Source organism: Dermacentor andersoni, chromosome 2 (assembly GCF_023375885.2).
Source record: "Dermacentor andersoni chromosome 2, qqDerAnde1_hic_scaffold, whole genome shotgun sequence".
Lineage (NCBI taxonomy): Eukaryota > Metazoa > Arthropoda > Arachnida > Ixodida > Ixodidae > Dermacentor > Dermacentor andersoni.
Window position 1 is genome coordinate 163,721,272 of NC_092815.1, and position 13,975 is coordinate 163,735,246.

The following is a 13,975-nucleotide window of genomic DNA, read 5'->3' on the forward strand; positions in this document are numbered from 1 at the left end:
CCTAAGTAGATGTATTCCCTTACCACTTCCAGTGCCTCGCTACCTATCGTAAACTGCTGTTCCCTTACGAGACTGTTCAACATTACTTTAGTTTTCTGCAGATTAATTTTTAGTCCCACCCTTCTGCTCTGCCTCTCCAGGTCAGTGAGCATGCATTGCAGTTGGTCGCCTGAGTTACTAAGCAAGGCAATATCATCAGGGAAGCGCAAGTTACTAAGGCATTCTCCATTTACTCTTATCCCCAATTCTTCCCAATCCAGGTCTCTGAATACCTCCTGTAAACATGCTGTGAATAGCATTGGAGAGATCGTATCTCCCTGACTCACGCCTTTCTTTATAGGGATTTTGTTGCTTTCTTTATGGAGGACTACAGTGGCTGTGGAGCCGCTATAGATATCTTACAGTATTTTTACGTATGGCTCGTCTACACCCTGATTCCGCAATGCCTCCGTGACTGCTGAGGTTTCGACTGAATCAAACGCTTTCTCATAATCAATGAAAGCTATATATAATGGTTGGTTATATTCCGCACATTTCTCTATCACCTGATTGATAGTGTGAATATGATCTATTGTTGAGTAGCCTTTACGAAATCCTGCCTGGTCCTTTGGTTGACGGAAGTCTAAGGTGTTCCTGATTCTATTTGCAATTACCTTAGTAAATACTTTGTAGGCAACGGACAGTAAGCTGATCGGTCTATAATTTTTCAAGTCTTTGGCGTCCCCTTTCTTATGGATTAGGATTATGTTAGCGTTCTTCCAAGATTCCGGTACGCTCGAGGTCATGAGGCATTGTGTATACAGGGTGGCCAGTTTTTCTAGAACAATCTGCCCACCGTCCTTCAACAAATCTGCTGTTACCTGATCCTCCCCAGCTGCCTTCCCCCTTTGCATAGCACCCAAGGCTTTCCTTACTTCTTCCGGCGTTACTTGTGGGATTTCGAATTCCTCTAGAATATTCTCTCTTCCATTATCATCGTGGGTTCCACTCGTACTGTATAAATCTCTATAGAACTCCTCAGCCACTTGAACTATCTCATCCATATTAGTAATGATATTGCCGGCTTTGTCTCTTAACGCGTACATCTGATTCTTGCCAATTGCTAGTTTCTTCTTTTCTGCTTTTAGACTTCCTCCGTTCCTGAGAGCATGTTCAATTCTATCCATATTATACTTCCTTATGTCAGCTGTCTTACGCTTGTTGATTAACTTCAACAATAGTTAGTCTGTTCAATAGTTTTCATCAAATGTTACGGAAGAGTACATCTAATGCTACTATGCAGCTTACATCGTCGTTGCATGCACCTACATTTTCTTTGTTGCCACGTCACAAATTACATCAAACGCGTTAGCCTCACATAAATCGTTTTTGCAAAGGGTCCGTTTTCATTGAGTAGCCGTTGACTTTTCGGCATCTTGCACTCTCTCTTGCTACTACACCTCCCTTAGAAAGAGAGCATTTGCACAAAACTGTGACATCGTAATCTTGCGTGTTTCAAGGCAACGCCTTACCCGCCGTGGTTTCTAAGTGGCTATGGTGTTGGGCTGCTGAGCATGAGGTCGCGAGATCGAATACCGGCCACGGCGGCCGCATTTTGATGGGGACGAAATACGAAAACACCCGTGTACTTAGATTTAGGTGCACGTTAAAGAACCCCAGGTGGTCGAAATTTCAGGAGTCCTCCATTACGGCGTGCCTCATAATCAGAAAGTGGTTTCGGCACGTGAAACACCATAATTAAATTAAAGAATTCAACGCAACACCTTAGCCACTTCGTCACCGCGGTGGGTCAAGGGATGAAATTGTCGCAGTGCCGATGTGTCGACGCACCGACGACGACGAAATTCGTGAGCGTAGCGCTTGGGTGCTGGAAAAATAAAGTACTTGGTTGTTGTATTTCAACGTAGCAGCACCTTTTTCCTGCATCCGCCACAAAATAAACAACAAAGAATTGCCTGACAAACATGATACGGTATGAAGAACTTTATTTAGGTCCGGAGCAATCAGTCTGGTGATTGCGGTTGTTCCATGCCTTACTTTTGCTAGTGCAGGCTTTCGCGGTAACCTCTTCACAAGAATAAGAACCTCCTTGACCATTTCACTTTTCTTCACAATTAACTCTGCCGCACAGCAGCATTTCTTGCCCTCGTCGTGCCGGATGAAGCGTCCAGACGCAGATTCCAACCTGAGGACTGTGTACTCTGCAGCGATAGGCTGCAACGCATTGTACGTGGTATAGTCTTACAAATATTCAGTGCGACAGGCAATTATGACGCCAATATTTCGTAGGCCAGCGTTTATTGGAAACGATTTCCCTCAACCCGGCATGAGCGCACATAAATGGAATTTTCTTCCTTTCCCTTGGGGTAAGGTTCCCAGCAATGTGTTCCTTTAGACGAGAACCAACCGTAATAGCTGTAACAAACAAATGTGTACTTTTTCCAGAAAAGGACGCTATTGCGCGACGATATAATTTTGTCTTTTTGAGGCAACAACCTTTTTTATATATATATATAGCAATGCAGGAGGCAGAAACTGTGTCTGAAGCCTGTGGGTGCAGGCGCGCAGCTTAAGTGCCTCAAGAAAACTTGGAAGTATTCGGATGGTCGATAAATGCTGCCTCGTTATGCGACTATTTTTAAGCACATGCGTAAAAAACGCTCAAGACATGCGACGCAAGCAGGAATGTAAGGCTCGTTATTAAGGTCGTCGCCGAGCTTATCCATTAGGCCCACCTTAAGAAGTTTCGCTAAGGCTGCCTGCGTAGCTGTCTATTGAACGAGTACATAGCCGTGACATAGGAGGGCTAGGAATAGGCGTGGGAAGTTGAGATGCGAAACGGGACGCCGTAGATTGCATCATTACACAGGAGTGAATTTGAAGAAATGACCGAAATGACAGGCCGATTTGCAACGCTTTCCCCCGAGTTGCTAAAACGCGTTATGGGCGTGCGCTACATTTCCCAAGTGTAAGTATACAGGAAGTATTCACAGAAAAGCGTTGAGGGCGTTCGAAGTAACTTTCGTGGCCCGAATACTTGGGGCTTTCGACATTGCGGTGAGAACATCCCTTTTTTTTTTCAGCAGTTAACAGGCTCTTCAAGAGCCTTCCGCTGACCTGTGACCTTTGCACCGCTCGTAGTTGATACGGTGTCGTGAAGTGGATTAATATTGTCGTTCTCTGTGTCATTGTTGTACAAGCCACGGTTGTTTAAGGAATTACATCGTGAAAGCAGGCAACGCAAGCTTAAAAACAAACACACACACACTCACACACACAAACCCCGTCAAATGTGGTTAACGTTGTTGAACAAAACGATGTCGTAGTGTCGAAAAATTAATCTTAGCGTATGTAAGTACTTCGACAGCAGCAATAAAATCCATTACCGCACATATGAAGTGGATTTGTAAGTAAATAAAAAGATAGGGGTCAGAAATGGTAGTAACACTAAAACGCTAGTTTTCCCTCTACAGACGACTACAGCGTGAAAAAGGATTGCGCAACGAAAGTGTTCTTCACTCAGAGAATTGCATATTTGAATGCTTTGTTTGATATATATCATTATATATTGTATCCGCCCAGCATCTATTTCTGAGTGTTTTTGATGAGCTCTCGTCTTCGGTCACCAAACTGGACAGTGTGCAAATGCTTAACAACTACAAGGCATTCTAGACCGACACATGGCGGACTAATCACATTCTATTTTCAAGATTCTTACTTCACTTTATTGTGTAGTAACTACTTCGAAAGTGCGCTTGTTGTAATAATGTAAATATGGCTCAATAAATGTTAGGCAAGAACAGGAATACTTCTGTAAAAACTACTCTAATTTATTGTTCTCGCTTTTATTCTAGCTTCCTGCCTGTCATTTCCTTTTATGTTGTTCAGTAACTGAGCCATTGTACAGAAAAGCACCCGCAAACTTTTGCAATAAATAATAATAATAATAATAATAATAATAATAATAATAATAATAATAATAATAATAATAATAATAATAATAATATTAATAATAATAATAATAATAATAGCAATAGTAGTGTTATAAAATAAAATAATTTTCAATCGATCAGTTATTTACTGCGCGCAGAACGAACCATAAGGCCTGAGCGCTCGCGCTTGAATACACTGAAATAAAAAACAAAACAAGAAAAAACGGTAAGAGAATAAAGGTAAAAAATACAACAATCAATAAAAAGGCCATTTTGAAAAGTACAGTGCATACACAAGAAAGGGCAAAGTGAGTAGAAAAGAATAACGACGAGAAGGGCAGTTGACACAACGCAATGCTCGAAAACAACACTGACAGAAAGTTATGAAAAATAAGAATAGCATGAAAGTAAGCGTTATAAAGATTTATTTGTCTGTCAGCGATTGAGAGTTGGTGATAACAGGCACAAACATGGAAAGGTGTATGTTCTATGGCGACCTTGCGCGGAATACGAAATATGATACAACTGAGAAATTCGAGGCGCGGGAAGTACCGTGAATCAGTTTGAAAAGAAACAGAACGTCAGCGCCATTACATAGGTAGCGAGGTAAAGGTAGTGACAATATTGCAACAGGTCTCAGACAAAAACCAATGTGCCTGTTAGCAAAGCGGTGATGATATCTGCGTAGAAACCTCTTCTGAACCCCATCTATAATGCCACTTTTTGGTTCCAGAAATGCCATTCCGGGCGACCGACGCGTATACGAGTTGAGGAAGAGAGACTGTTGTGTAGAGCTTGCGGAACGATGTATAAGTATTGAATTCCCACGATAGTCTGCAAAGAGAGCAAAGCGAGCGCATATGGCACATTGCAACGCATTTAGTGTGAGAAGAAAGTGTAAGGGTTTATCAAAAAGCGCACTGAGATCATTGAGCTCACAGACCTTACAAAATGGTACAGAATCTGCAGAATAAGAAAAAGAATGCTTGCTGTTTTGCGTGTGGAAGTCATGACTTTGGTCTTACCAGCTTTCATCATCACGTTATCTTTGCACCATTCAGACAAACTGCGGAGACTGCAGGCTGCGACAGACATAAGCAGTATGAATTTCAGTAAAAATCTTGATGGCATCGGCATAGAAAGACCGAAAAATTATGAATCAAGAAAAAAAAACGTCATTATTAAAATTAAGAAGAGAGCGCTCGTAATCCTGATACTTGAGAGACGCGGCTAGCTGTGATGCATATATAAGACGTTTGGCCAGTGACGTTAACATAACATGATCTAGCAAAATATAATTGCACTAGAGGTTCACAATTGACGAGTCAACAACAAAGTGCGTAAGCTTGAAGAGAAGCAGTGAGTAGCTAACTACATCGAAAGCATTACTGAGGTCACAGTAAATGTTGTCGACTTGCCCCCTTTGAAGCACCGGCGCGAATATGTGTGCCATGGAACTTGCGAGATTTGTGACAGTAGAGTGCCTGGGGAGAAATACATGCTGCTTCGGAATCAATGAGCTGTTCGCAATAAAATAATACGTTGTAAAGAGCACGCTCATAAACGTTAGATCTCGCTCAAAGAAAATAAACCGGTCGAGAATTCGAGACATTGGCTTTATAGCCAGACCTAAATACAGGAAGAATACGAGCAATTTTACACATGTGAAGTAAAGGGGACGTATTCAAATAGTTATGAAATATAGACGTCAGTAATGGGGTTAATATAATGTAGTAAGCCATCAGGAAGGCTTGATAGGGATGGCTTCCAGTGCGTAAGGCATTCGGTTATGAGCTTTTTATTAAACGACACAGCACTAGTTGTAGGAACCGTCATGTGCTACTGACACAAACCAGCATTTAAACCTGCAGCTTTATAAAAGGATGGCATATGGGCAGCAAGACATTCCACGACTGCTTGCAGTTCTGCTCCACTGGAGTCGAGCCAGCGAAAACACTATCCATATTTACTAAATCGCTTGCCGATCAACTTCCCAAATTCCGCTGGCTGTTTGGAGGTGCTCTTTTTCTAGAATGCAATATATAAGTCGTGATCCCGCTTACAGAGATGTTTACAGAGAGACAGAAAAGGCGCAATGCTTCTCTTCACTCATAACGCACATACTTCTGAATTTTCGGTGCGCATTATATTCATACTTTAGGGCGGTTATAAGTTCGGATGAGAACCAGGGATAGAGCGCTGAGATCTGTACTAAGTGTGTGTATTTGTGCATACAGCTCAGAACAACCTCCGTAAGCTGATGTATACTTGGTCATCAACATTGGTTTTGCCAGTAATCAGTGACCAATCGCTGTTGAACAACAAATGATATAAACCAACATAATCACCACGCTTGAAACCAAGGCGAGATGATTCATTTATGCCACTGGAGGAGCTCTGCCTCAGGGCTGACACAGAGTCAATTATCTTAGTGACGGCTAAGCATTTCAGCTGATCAGCTTATCGGGAACCACAAGGGAAATGTCCGAAGGAGAGACGTCTATAACTTATGCATTCGAGAGGCAGAGATCAAAGACGTTGCCACGGGAATTGGCAATCAAGTTATGCTGCAAGTTAGCCGATTATGCTGCTGAAGGAACAGAAGAACAGAAATCGATAACCAGGCTGCATTTCTTCTCGATGTAATGATTGTTGTGTGAATTTATAAGCGTCTTAAGATCAATTCCAAGTGTATTTAAATCATCAAGAAGGATTAGTCCTGGCTTGCTATAGGAAGTTATTACACTTTCACTAAAGAAAATGACCTCATCAAACAAAGCAGGGAAAACAGTAGGAGGTGCATAGAGATTCAATAAACAATTTTTCACAACGCGTGAAAGACTTACTTCTAGCCAAGCTGACTCCTGTAGACTTTCAATGTCGTTGCGCCTAATACACCTCAGTTGTGTGTCAACAGCAATCAGTACGCCACCACCTTTTTCCTTAGGTCGGCTTAAGTCCCGGTCACTGCGGAAGACGTTGCAGTGGGGAAGAAAAAAGTGGGACGAGCAAATTTCCCTTGAGAGCCAAGTTTATGAATAGCAAAAACAGGAAAATAACATGAATTTGCATTGGAGACAAATTCACGTGCTTTGTTGTGAAACCCACGATCGTTTTCATAAAACGTGTCCAAATTACACGCCCATATGATCATTGGGGAGCGGCTTGAACAGGCACCCATCGATGGCTAAATGACCATCAATGGCCACTGAGGCCATATGAACCCCACGGAGCGGCTTAAACAGGCGCCCCATTGGCCGCATTTAGAGGTCGTTCAACAGCAACATGGCATCTCGCAGATATCTCCAGTCAGGTACGTACTCACAAGAGGGGGGTGGGCCCGGACCCTCCCCCCGACGAAATTAAGCGGCATACCCTCTGCCCTCACCGCCCAAGCCACCCCTCCTCCCACACCTTCCTAAAGCGCCGCCAAAACAACGTTGAGACTGGACAGCTATTCGGTGGTCAACGTTTTGCTGCCTTTTTCACTACTTTTGGATGGCGGTAGTTATCGGCGTCTCCTGGGGTGGGAAGACCAGTTTTCTCGTCGATTCAATGCCGGCGCGATTAACTCGGGGTGCGTTCAGTTGTCATCATCTATTGAACAGGCACGCGCATAGGTGTCAATTCGTTAGTTCAACCTGCTTTGTTTAGACTAATCCAGCGACCAGGAAGTGGATTCGCTTCGTGGCCAGCTGCTCTGTATGCTCGTGGAACGAGTTGCGGCGGGAGAAAATGCCAGTTACGTTCAGATTTTCTTTTCACTTCATTATTTCCTCGAGTGACGGCTCGCCGCGACGCTGCCAGATCCTCGGAACCATATACCCACGATATGGATTAGATAAGGCGGAAAATAAAATAATGCGAGACGGCGTCCATCATGAAACCCTGCAATAACCCTTAAACCCACAAGCAATATGACTGTCACCCGTTAGATTGTCTAGTTTTTTTCTAATTGTACAGCACTTTTCGCGGAAAATTGACTACAGGTAACAAGAGTCGCAAGGAGTTGAGAAACTAACCAATCTACTAAGGGAGGGAGCCAAGGCAACAGCCAAGCAGGAAGGAAAAGCGAAAATTAACAAAGTTAACCACTGTTTAAGAAAATATTTATCGATCAACATCTTTTTATTTAAAAAGGAAGTAGAGAAAACGCCGCCGGAAGCGGAGAACAATTACGTCTTTTGAATGACGATTCTACAGTTATTGATCGAACCGCCTCACGTAGCCACTTCTCTGTTGTGCCTATGTAGGTGTTTTTCTAACCTTGCGTGGTGGGCGCACTAGGTCTAGAACCGCAGCGTACTGCGCTCTACGTGGTTGTACGGGACCGGCGGCAACGCATTGTTACGCAACTTCCCAAATAACAATACGAGTCCATGTGACACTTGGTAGAGCAGTAAACGAGGGATCCAAAAGAACTGTGATTGCTACGCAAATATACGCTTCCGCATAATTATTCCATAGCTAAATAATAAAAAAACACAACTATAGTCGCATACAACTTAAGTCTGCAGTGAAGCCCCGCCCACGCCCACATAACCGCCAGCCACTGTTCCTCCACGACGCTGCAAATAATTCGCACTTCCAACTTTTCCTGTTACCCAAATGCGGCGGTAATTCTACTATAGTAATCTTTATTTTACACTTTCGCTTCGTTACTTGTTCTTGGCATTTTTATTTCGGCGCTTTTTTCTTGCGCGAGACCATTTGACGTGGTTTCTTGTTTGGAGAGTAAAAGAGGGGTGATCTCCGAAGCGTACCTGTGAGGTACACTTTATTTTTTTTTTTTTTTTGCGGTTTTATGCGTCTTTATGGGCAAATGGTGAACGTTAGTCACATTTGTACGAGTAAAGGTAACCCCCCTCCAACTTATTTGCATGCAAAACTTACCTTGGGTAGCGCCCACCCACGCCCCCCGAGAAAAATGATGGGTATGTACCTGCCTTCAGTTACTTTTGACGCTATCCTATTCCTGAAAACTAATTTTCAATGCACTACCCTCACCATCCTTTAGAAGTCCATGGTATTGCACAAATACACTATCCTCATTTTGTTACTGATTAAGCGTGTTTTCCATTCAAACACTGTGCCATATATTTTCTTTTCCGGTACAAAAGTTGTCTTTCGCGTATCCTCGCGGAATACTGAAGATGGCAGACTGAATCTAGTTTATTGTGCGCCTAATGAGATGGAGTGAAGACAAGCAGAGTGACCCCCCCGGGAACAACGTCGCTTTAAGTCCTAGAATAGTTTTCTTCCTTTCTGTCGCCAAACGCAAAACTTTCAAAACTTCCTCTGAAGGTTGGGGCGTCAGGTTTATATAAGGATTTATTATGGTATAGAAGATGTCCTAGATGTAGTTTTAGGTTTTTCGTCCTTCTCCTCTATGCGGCCAGGGAGTTACAACTCCCAGTCCCAACCCGGGAGTAGCCCACTCTATGGGGCCTTGCGCCCAGTAGCTCACACGACCGTTCATTAAATTTATTCCATCCATCATTCTACTCTATTTTCTTCTGCATTGTTTTACCTTATGAGAAAAGGGGTGCCATTTGAATACAGTATGTCATTGCTATGCCTGCTTATGGGTCGAGTGCCACTATGGATACTGGAACGCTAGGTTGCGTAGCGCTCGGCATGGTTCACCTGAAAGAGGAGGTGAACCCAGTGCTCCTCCACCTACTCTCCTCCACGACGCTGCGCTTCTCCTTCCTCCCCCAATCCGCCGCACGCGCCTCTTCTCCACCTCTAGGCGCCCTCCGTTTCCGGCGCTTGCTTCTCCCTCCCAGCTCGGCAGCTTTCCACTTATACCCCTGTTACACGCGAAGGGCCTTAACTGCAGTTACCGCCAAATGCAGTTAGAGCAGTTACATAGGAGGCGAAACGCCGGTTACGTTGCTAACCGCGGTTGACTGCAAACCGAGCTGGACAATATCGGCGTAGATTAACCAACATTTTGCAAAGAGCCAAGATTGCGGAAGATACATCAACAGAATTGCGTGCGGGTCTTTCACATGCCTTTTAGAAGCGTGTGAACGGACCTGACGGGACTACTGATGTAATGAAAACTATCTTGGAAAATAATCTGACCTACCTGCGCAAATATACTCACAATGTGCACCTATACTCCTAGATGGCGCGACGTTCGCCTCCCGCCGACTTAGGGCCTTAGAGAAGCAGTTAGGCGCGGCTGAAACTCGACAATGTGAGCAAGTGCTACCGCTAGCTGCTTACACGGAATAAACCATGTGATGAACACGGTTAAGAAAACTTCGACAAATTACGTGCAAGAATTCCTCGAGTGCTTAATTGACGCTACATCTGCTTCAGCTTTCTGCGCAGATAAAATAATCGCACCGATATCATCTGGAAAAGGCGCTGATTCACGGCCTGCTATTCACGCGGTACTCAAGCAAGTGTGAGAACTAGCGCGACTTTTTGGATGGTGCGTTTAAGAATTTACTCAACATTGTGTTAGAATTCCAGTTCAAATGGAAACTAGTGGTGTTCCTTATTCCTTGCCACCGTGAATAGGAATGCCCGGGCAACTCCTCGGCCGACTGCGGTTGGTGTTAACCTTGGTTAACCAGAGTAACCGCAGTCATGTGCAGTCATGTGACAAGGGTATTAGTTTCATCAATTGCACAGACGGGGCATGCACGCTTGCCCGCAAAAACGACACAAAAGGTCACCCGACAAATGATTTTAAAGGCCCGCTCACGCTGGGCCGAAGCGACACCGATTTTGGTCTGCCGACTTCACGCGGGAGATGTATGCGTGGTGTCGACAGCGCTGTCACACGGCACCACTGCCAAGAGTCTGACGGCGGTTCGGTGGCGCATTGGCGGATGCAAAGTCGTCAGCAGTCAGGGAATTTTATCCATTGCCATTATTTACACCATTACCCTTTACCTCAATAGCCCTTACCTCATTACCCCTTTATCCCATTGCGAGACCATGCCCATTCCCACAAATAAATGTTGGCCAACCGGGGCAAGAAACCGACAAGCGCGTTACTTTCCCAGTTTATGCACCGATTTACGAGAGTGGCGCATTTGTTTACATCATACGTAACGGCCACCGCTCGTCGTTTTCTTCGAATAAGGTGCAAAGCATTAAGCTACCACGGACACGAAATAGTGACAAAATATTGCAAGGCAGACTGGTTAGCGCATATTATTAGCGTTGCGTTACACAGGAAAAAGCTCGTGAGAGTGCCCACGTTTCTTCCAAGACGGCTGCCACTGCTCATTTTTACAGCGGGTTCTCGCTTGTGCTTTTCAGACTTCGGTGCCACTGCCCGCTTCTTGTGTGCGCCCCAGACTAAGCGAACGGCGCTTTAGTTTGTTTCGCTATCGCCGGAAATGAAATATAGTTAACTCGGCACAACATCGGCGTAGAGCGAGACTTCTCCCCCATAAACGGTGAAGGCGCGTTTATACGACGTTATGAGTACGCCTCGTTATTGTGTTTTCCACATCGCATAGCCACGTTATCAGCAGTAGCGATCTGGCCGTGCTATGGGCAGGACGCGTTTTGTGCGCACCGAGGAAGAGCAGCGTGCCCTCCATGAGCGACGGAGTCAGTAGTAGCTTGAATGCGCGCTAAAAGCAGCGTGGCCGCTAACGCCGAGCGCGCGTCTGTCGACGGGCCTCGACCATAGAGAAAGGATTCAACAAAAGCGGACACTCCCATAGAGCCCAGCGGCCGCATTGACTGCAGTGCACCAAGCCGTCGGCGCTAATACCTAATCCAGATTGCCGGTTTCGGTTTCGGACGCGCGCGTTTTGAACGCTAGCTGGTACACATTAGGCCGACTGCGCTCATCGACGCATTCCTTTCTTTTTGCTTCGACAGCTCAACCACCCGCGGTTTTCGTGCGTAATCGTTTTAGTATTAAAAATGATTGCGAACGATCTTTACAAGCTTCCATCGAATATGTGCCACGTGTGTTTTCATAAAGACGCAAGACGCCTTGTGCAATGAGGAAATGTTTTATTCTGTATAAAAGCTCGTTGCGGGCTTTTTGTGCACTCATCCAACGTTGTGGCAGCAGATAAGCAGCAGTAGTTCCCGTACAAAGCTCCACCGGATGACGTCAGCTCAAAAAAGTAAATTACATGCATGTGTCATATTGGTATTAACACATACGAATAATGCGTGTAGAGGCGAAATGTGCAAAAGTGGTGAATTGGCGGCATTACAAACAAAAGCAGTTCGCTTTTACGTGCACGGCGTACAAAATACCCGACTCATCCTAAACAATTTCGTACATACCACGAAAACAACCTATTTCCAAGCATTCCCCTCTGCTCAGGACTCATTTCCTGCACTATAAGAGCCCGAATACGCGGGCTACTGCGCGTTTGCAAAAGAACTTTGCTACAATCAACGCGATAGTACGCTACAAATACACAGAGGTGGCCACAGCACTGGCCCTCAACCAGACCATGCTGAACGCTCGCAGAATTCTTTTTCGCCCTCAAGGCAAATGCGTGGGTGCAAAGCCTGTCTTCAGTCGTGCAGAACAAAGAATTTTTGAGTTACAAGTTCTTTGTGTTTGAGCTCCTTGGCGTGATCTTTTGCGCCGTCTGCCGGTGCAAGCAACACACTTCCGTGTTATCACTCTTGGCAAGTGCTCGTTGCGTTTCCGACAAGCGTGAGTACCGAAAGAAGGTTCAAGTTGTTGCGGGGCCATTAAAAATGTCACAAGCTTGTCGCAGTAAGATTCAGCACACGCCAAACGAACTTTGTCACTATGGCCGAGCTGCCTTTTGCTGCGTCACGCCAGGCGCGGCGAGTGTGCCACAAAATTATTACAAAATGCAACGAAATAATTACAATCGTGTTGGGGGTCAGAAAAAACGCCAGGAACTTGTCCTAGTAAGAATCAGTACATGCGAAAAAACTGCGCCACATAGCCGAGTTGCTTTTCGCTAGCAGCGTCACAAGGCCAGGCGCGGGGAACGCGCCTCATAAGTACCAAAAAAGTACCGAAATTTTCAACAATGTTGGGTGTCAGAGAAAGCGCCACAAACTTGTGCTGTCAGTGCATTAAAGCGTGAAATTTAATTGCGTACTAGAGCCGAGCGCCTTTTCGCTCACCGCATCACAATTCCAGGCGCGGCCACTGCACTTGAAAGGCATCCCAAATGTAGCGGAATTAGTTACAATAATGTTGGGGGTTAGATAAAGCGCAAAAACTTAATCCAGTAGGATTCAGTGCACGCGAAACTGCGTCTCTGCGCCCTGTGCGACCAGCGTACCCCAAAACTACCCAAATAAGTTAAAATAATGTTGGGCTCACAGAAAGCGTCGCAAACATCTCCCAGTACGAGTAATTAATTGAACTGTGCCACGACGGGCGAGCTGTTTTTCGGTAACTGCGTCACAAGTCTAGGTTCCGTGCCGTAAGCCTAACTGCTTGAAATGCATCGCAGACTGTCGAACAAAATTTCTCACCTTGCCTTATCCAGTAGTACAGTGGTGCCATGTGAAGTGCAGAAGGAACGCAAGAATCAAGCTAAATCCAAAAATAGAAAAACAGACACACGGTTAGCCGACCAGGCCAGCGCTCAGATGCGCAGCCGGTCTCGTTCGGTTTGGCGGCGTGTCTGACGAATGACGCTTGCATCTGGCGTGTCATTCGCCTGTCGCTAGGCAATGAAAGAAACATAAGCCTCATAGTGTAACTTAATTTATACGCAGATATTTGTAGCTGTGCCAGGAAAGAATAAAAAATATGAGAATTTCTGTTAACCTCATTTCACATTCTATTCTTTTTTCGATGCTCGCGGCAGCAAACGGTTGGCGTTAATACTAGTGTGACGTATTTCCTGTGGCCAGTTTTCGTCGAGTGTCCCCTCTTGTTAAATTTCTTTCTCGTTGCCTCGACTGTCGCGTTGCCGCCCACCCTCCGACGAAGAACAACAGCGTCCCCCTGAAGATCGCCTTCGCGCACAGAAGCGGGAATAGGCACGGCGGCTGCGGAAGACCATCGACGACGAGCGGGCCACCAACGCCAAGCGCATGCGGGATGCCCG

General features: G+C 45.2%; 1 protein-coding gene across 1 annotated transcript in view; it reads right to left on the bottom strand.

Annotated features, from left to right (window-relative positions):
- Window positions 1-13,537, bottom strand: part of LOC126540908 (uncharacterized) — a 314,198-nt gene extending 300,661 nt beyond the window's left edge. Inside the window, exon 1 of the mRNA XM_055076072.2 lies at window positions 13,395-13,537. Coding sequence (XP_054932047.1) covers window positions 13,395-13,425 — 31 coding nt within the window. The 5' untranslated portion in view covers window positions 13,426-13,537. The remainder of the gene's footprint in view (window positions 1-13,394) is intronic.
- Between the last annotated feature and the right edge of the window lie 438 nt (window positions 13,538-13,975).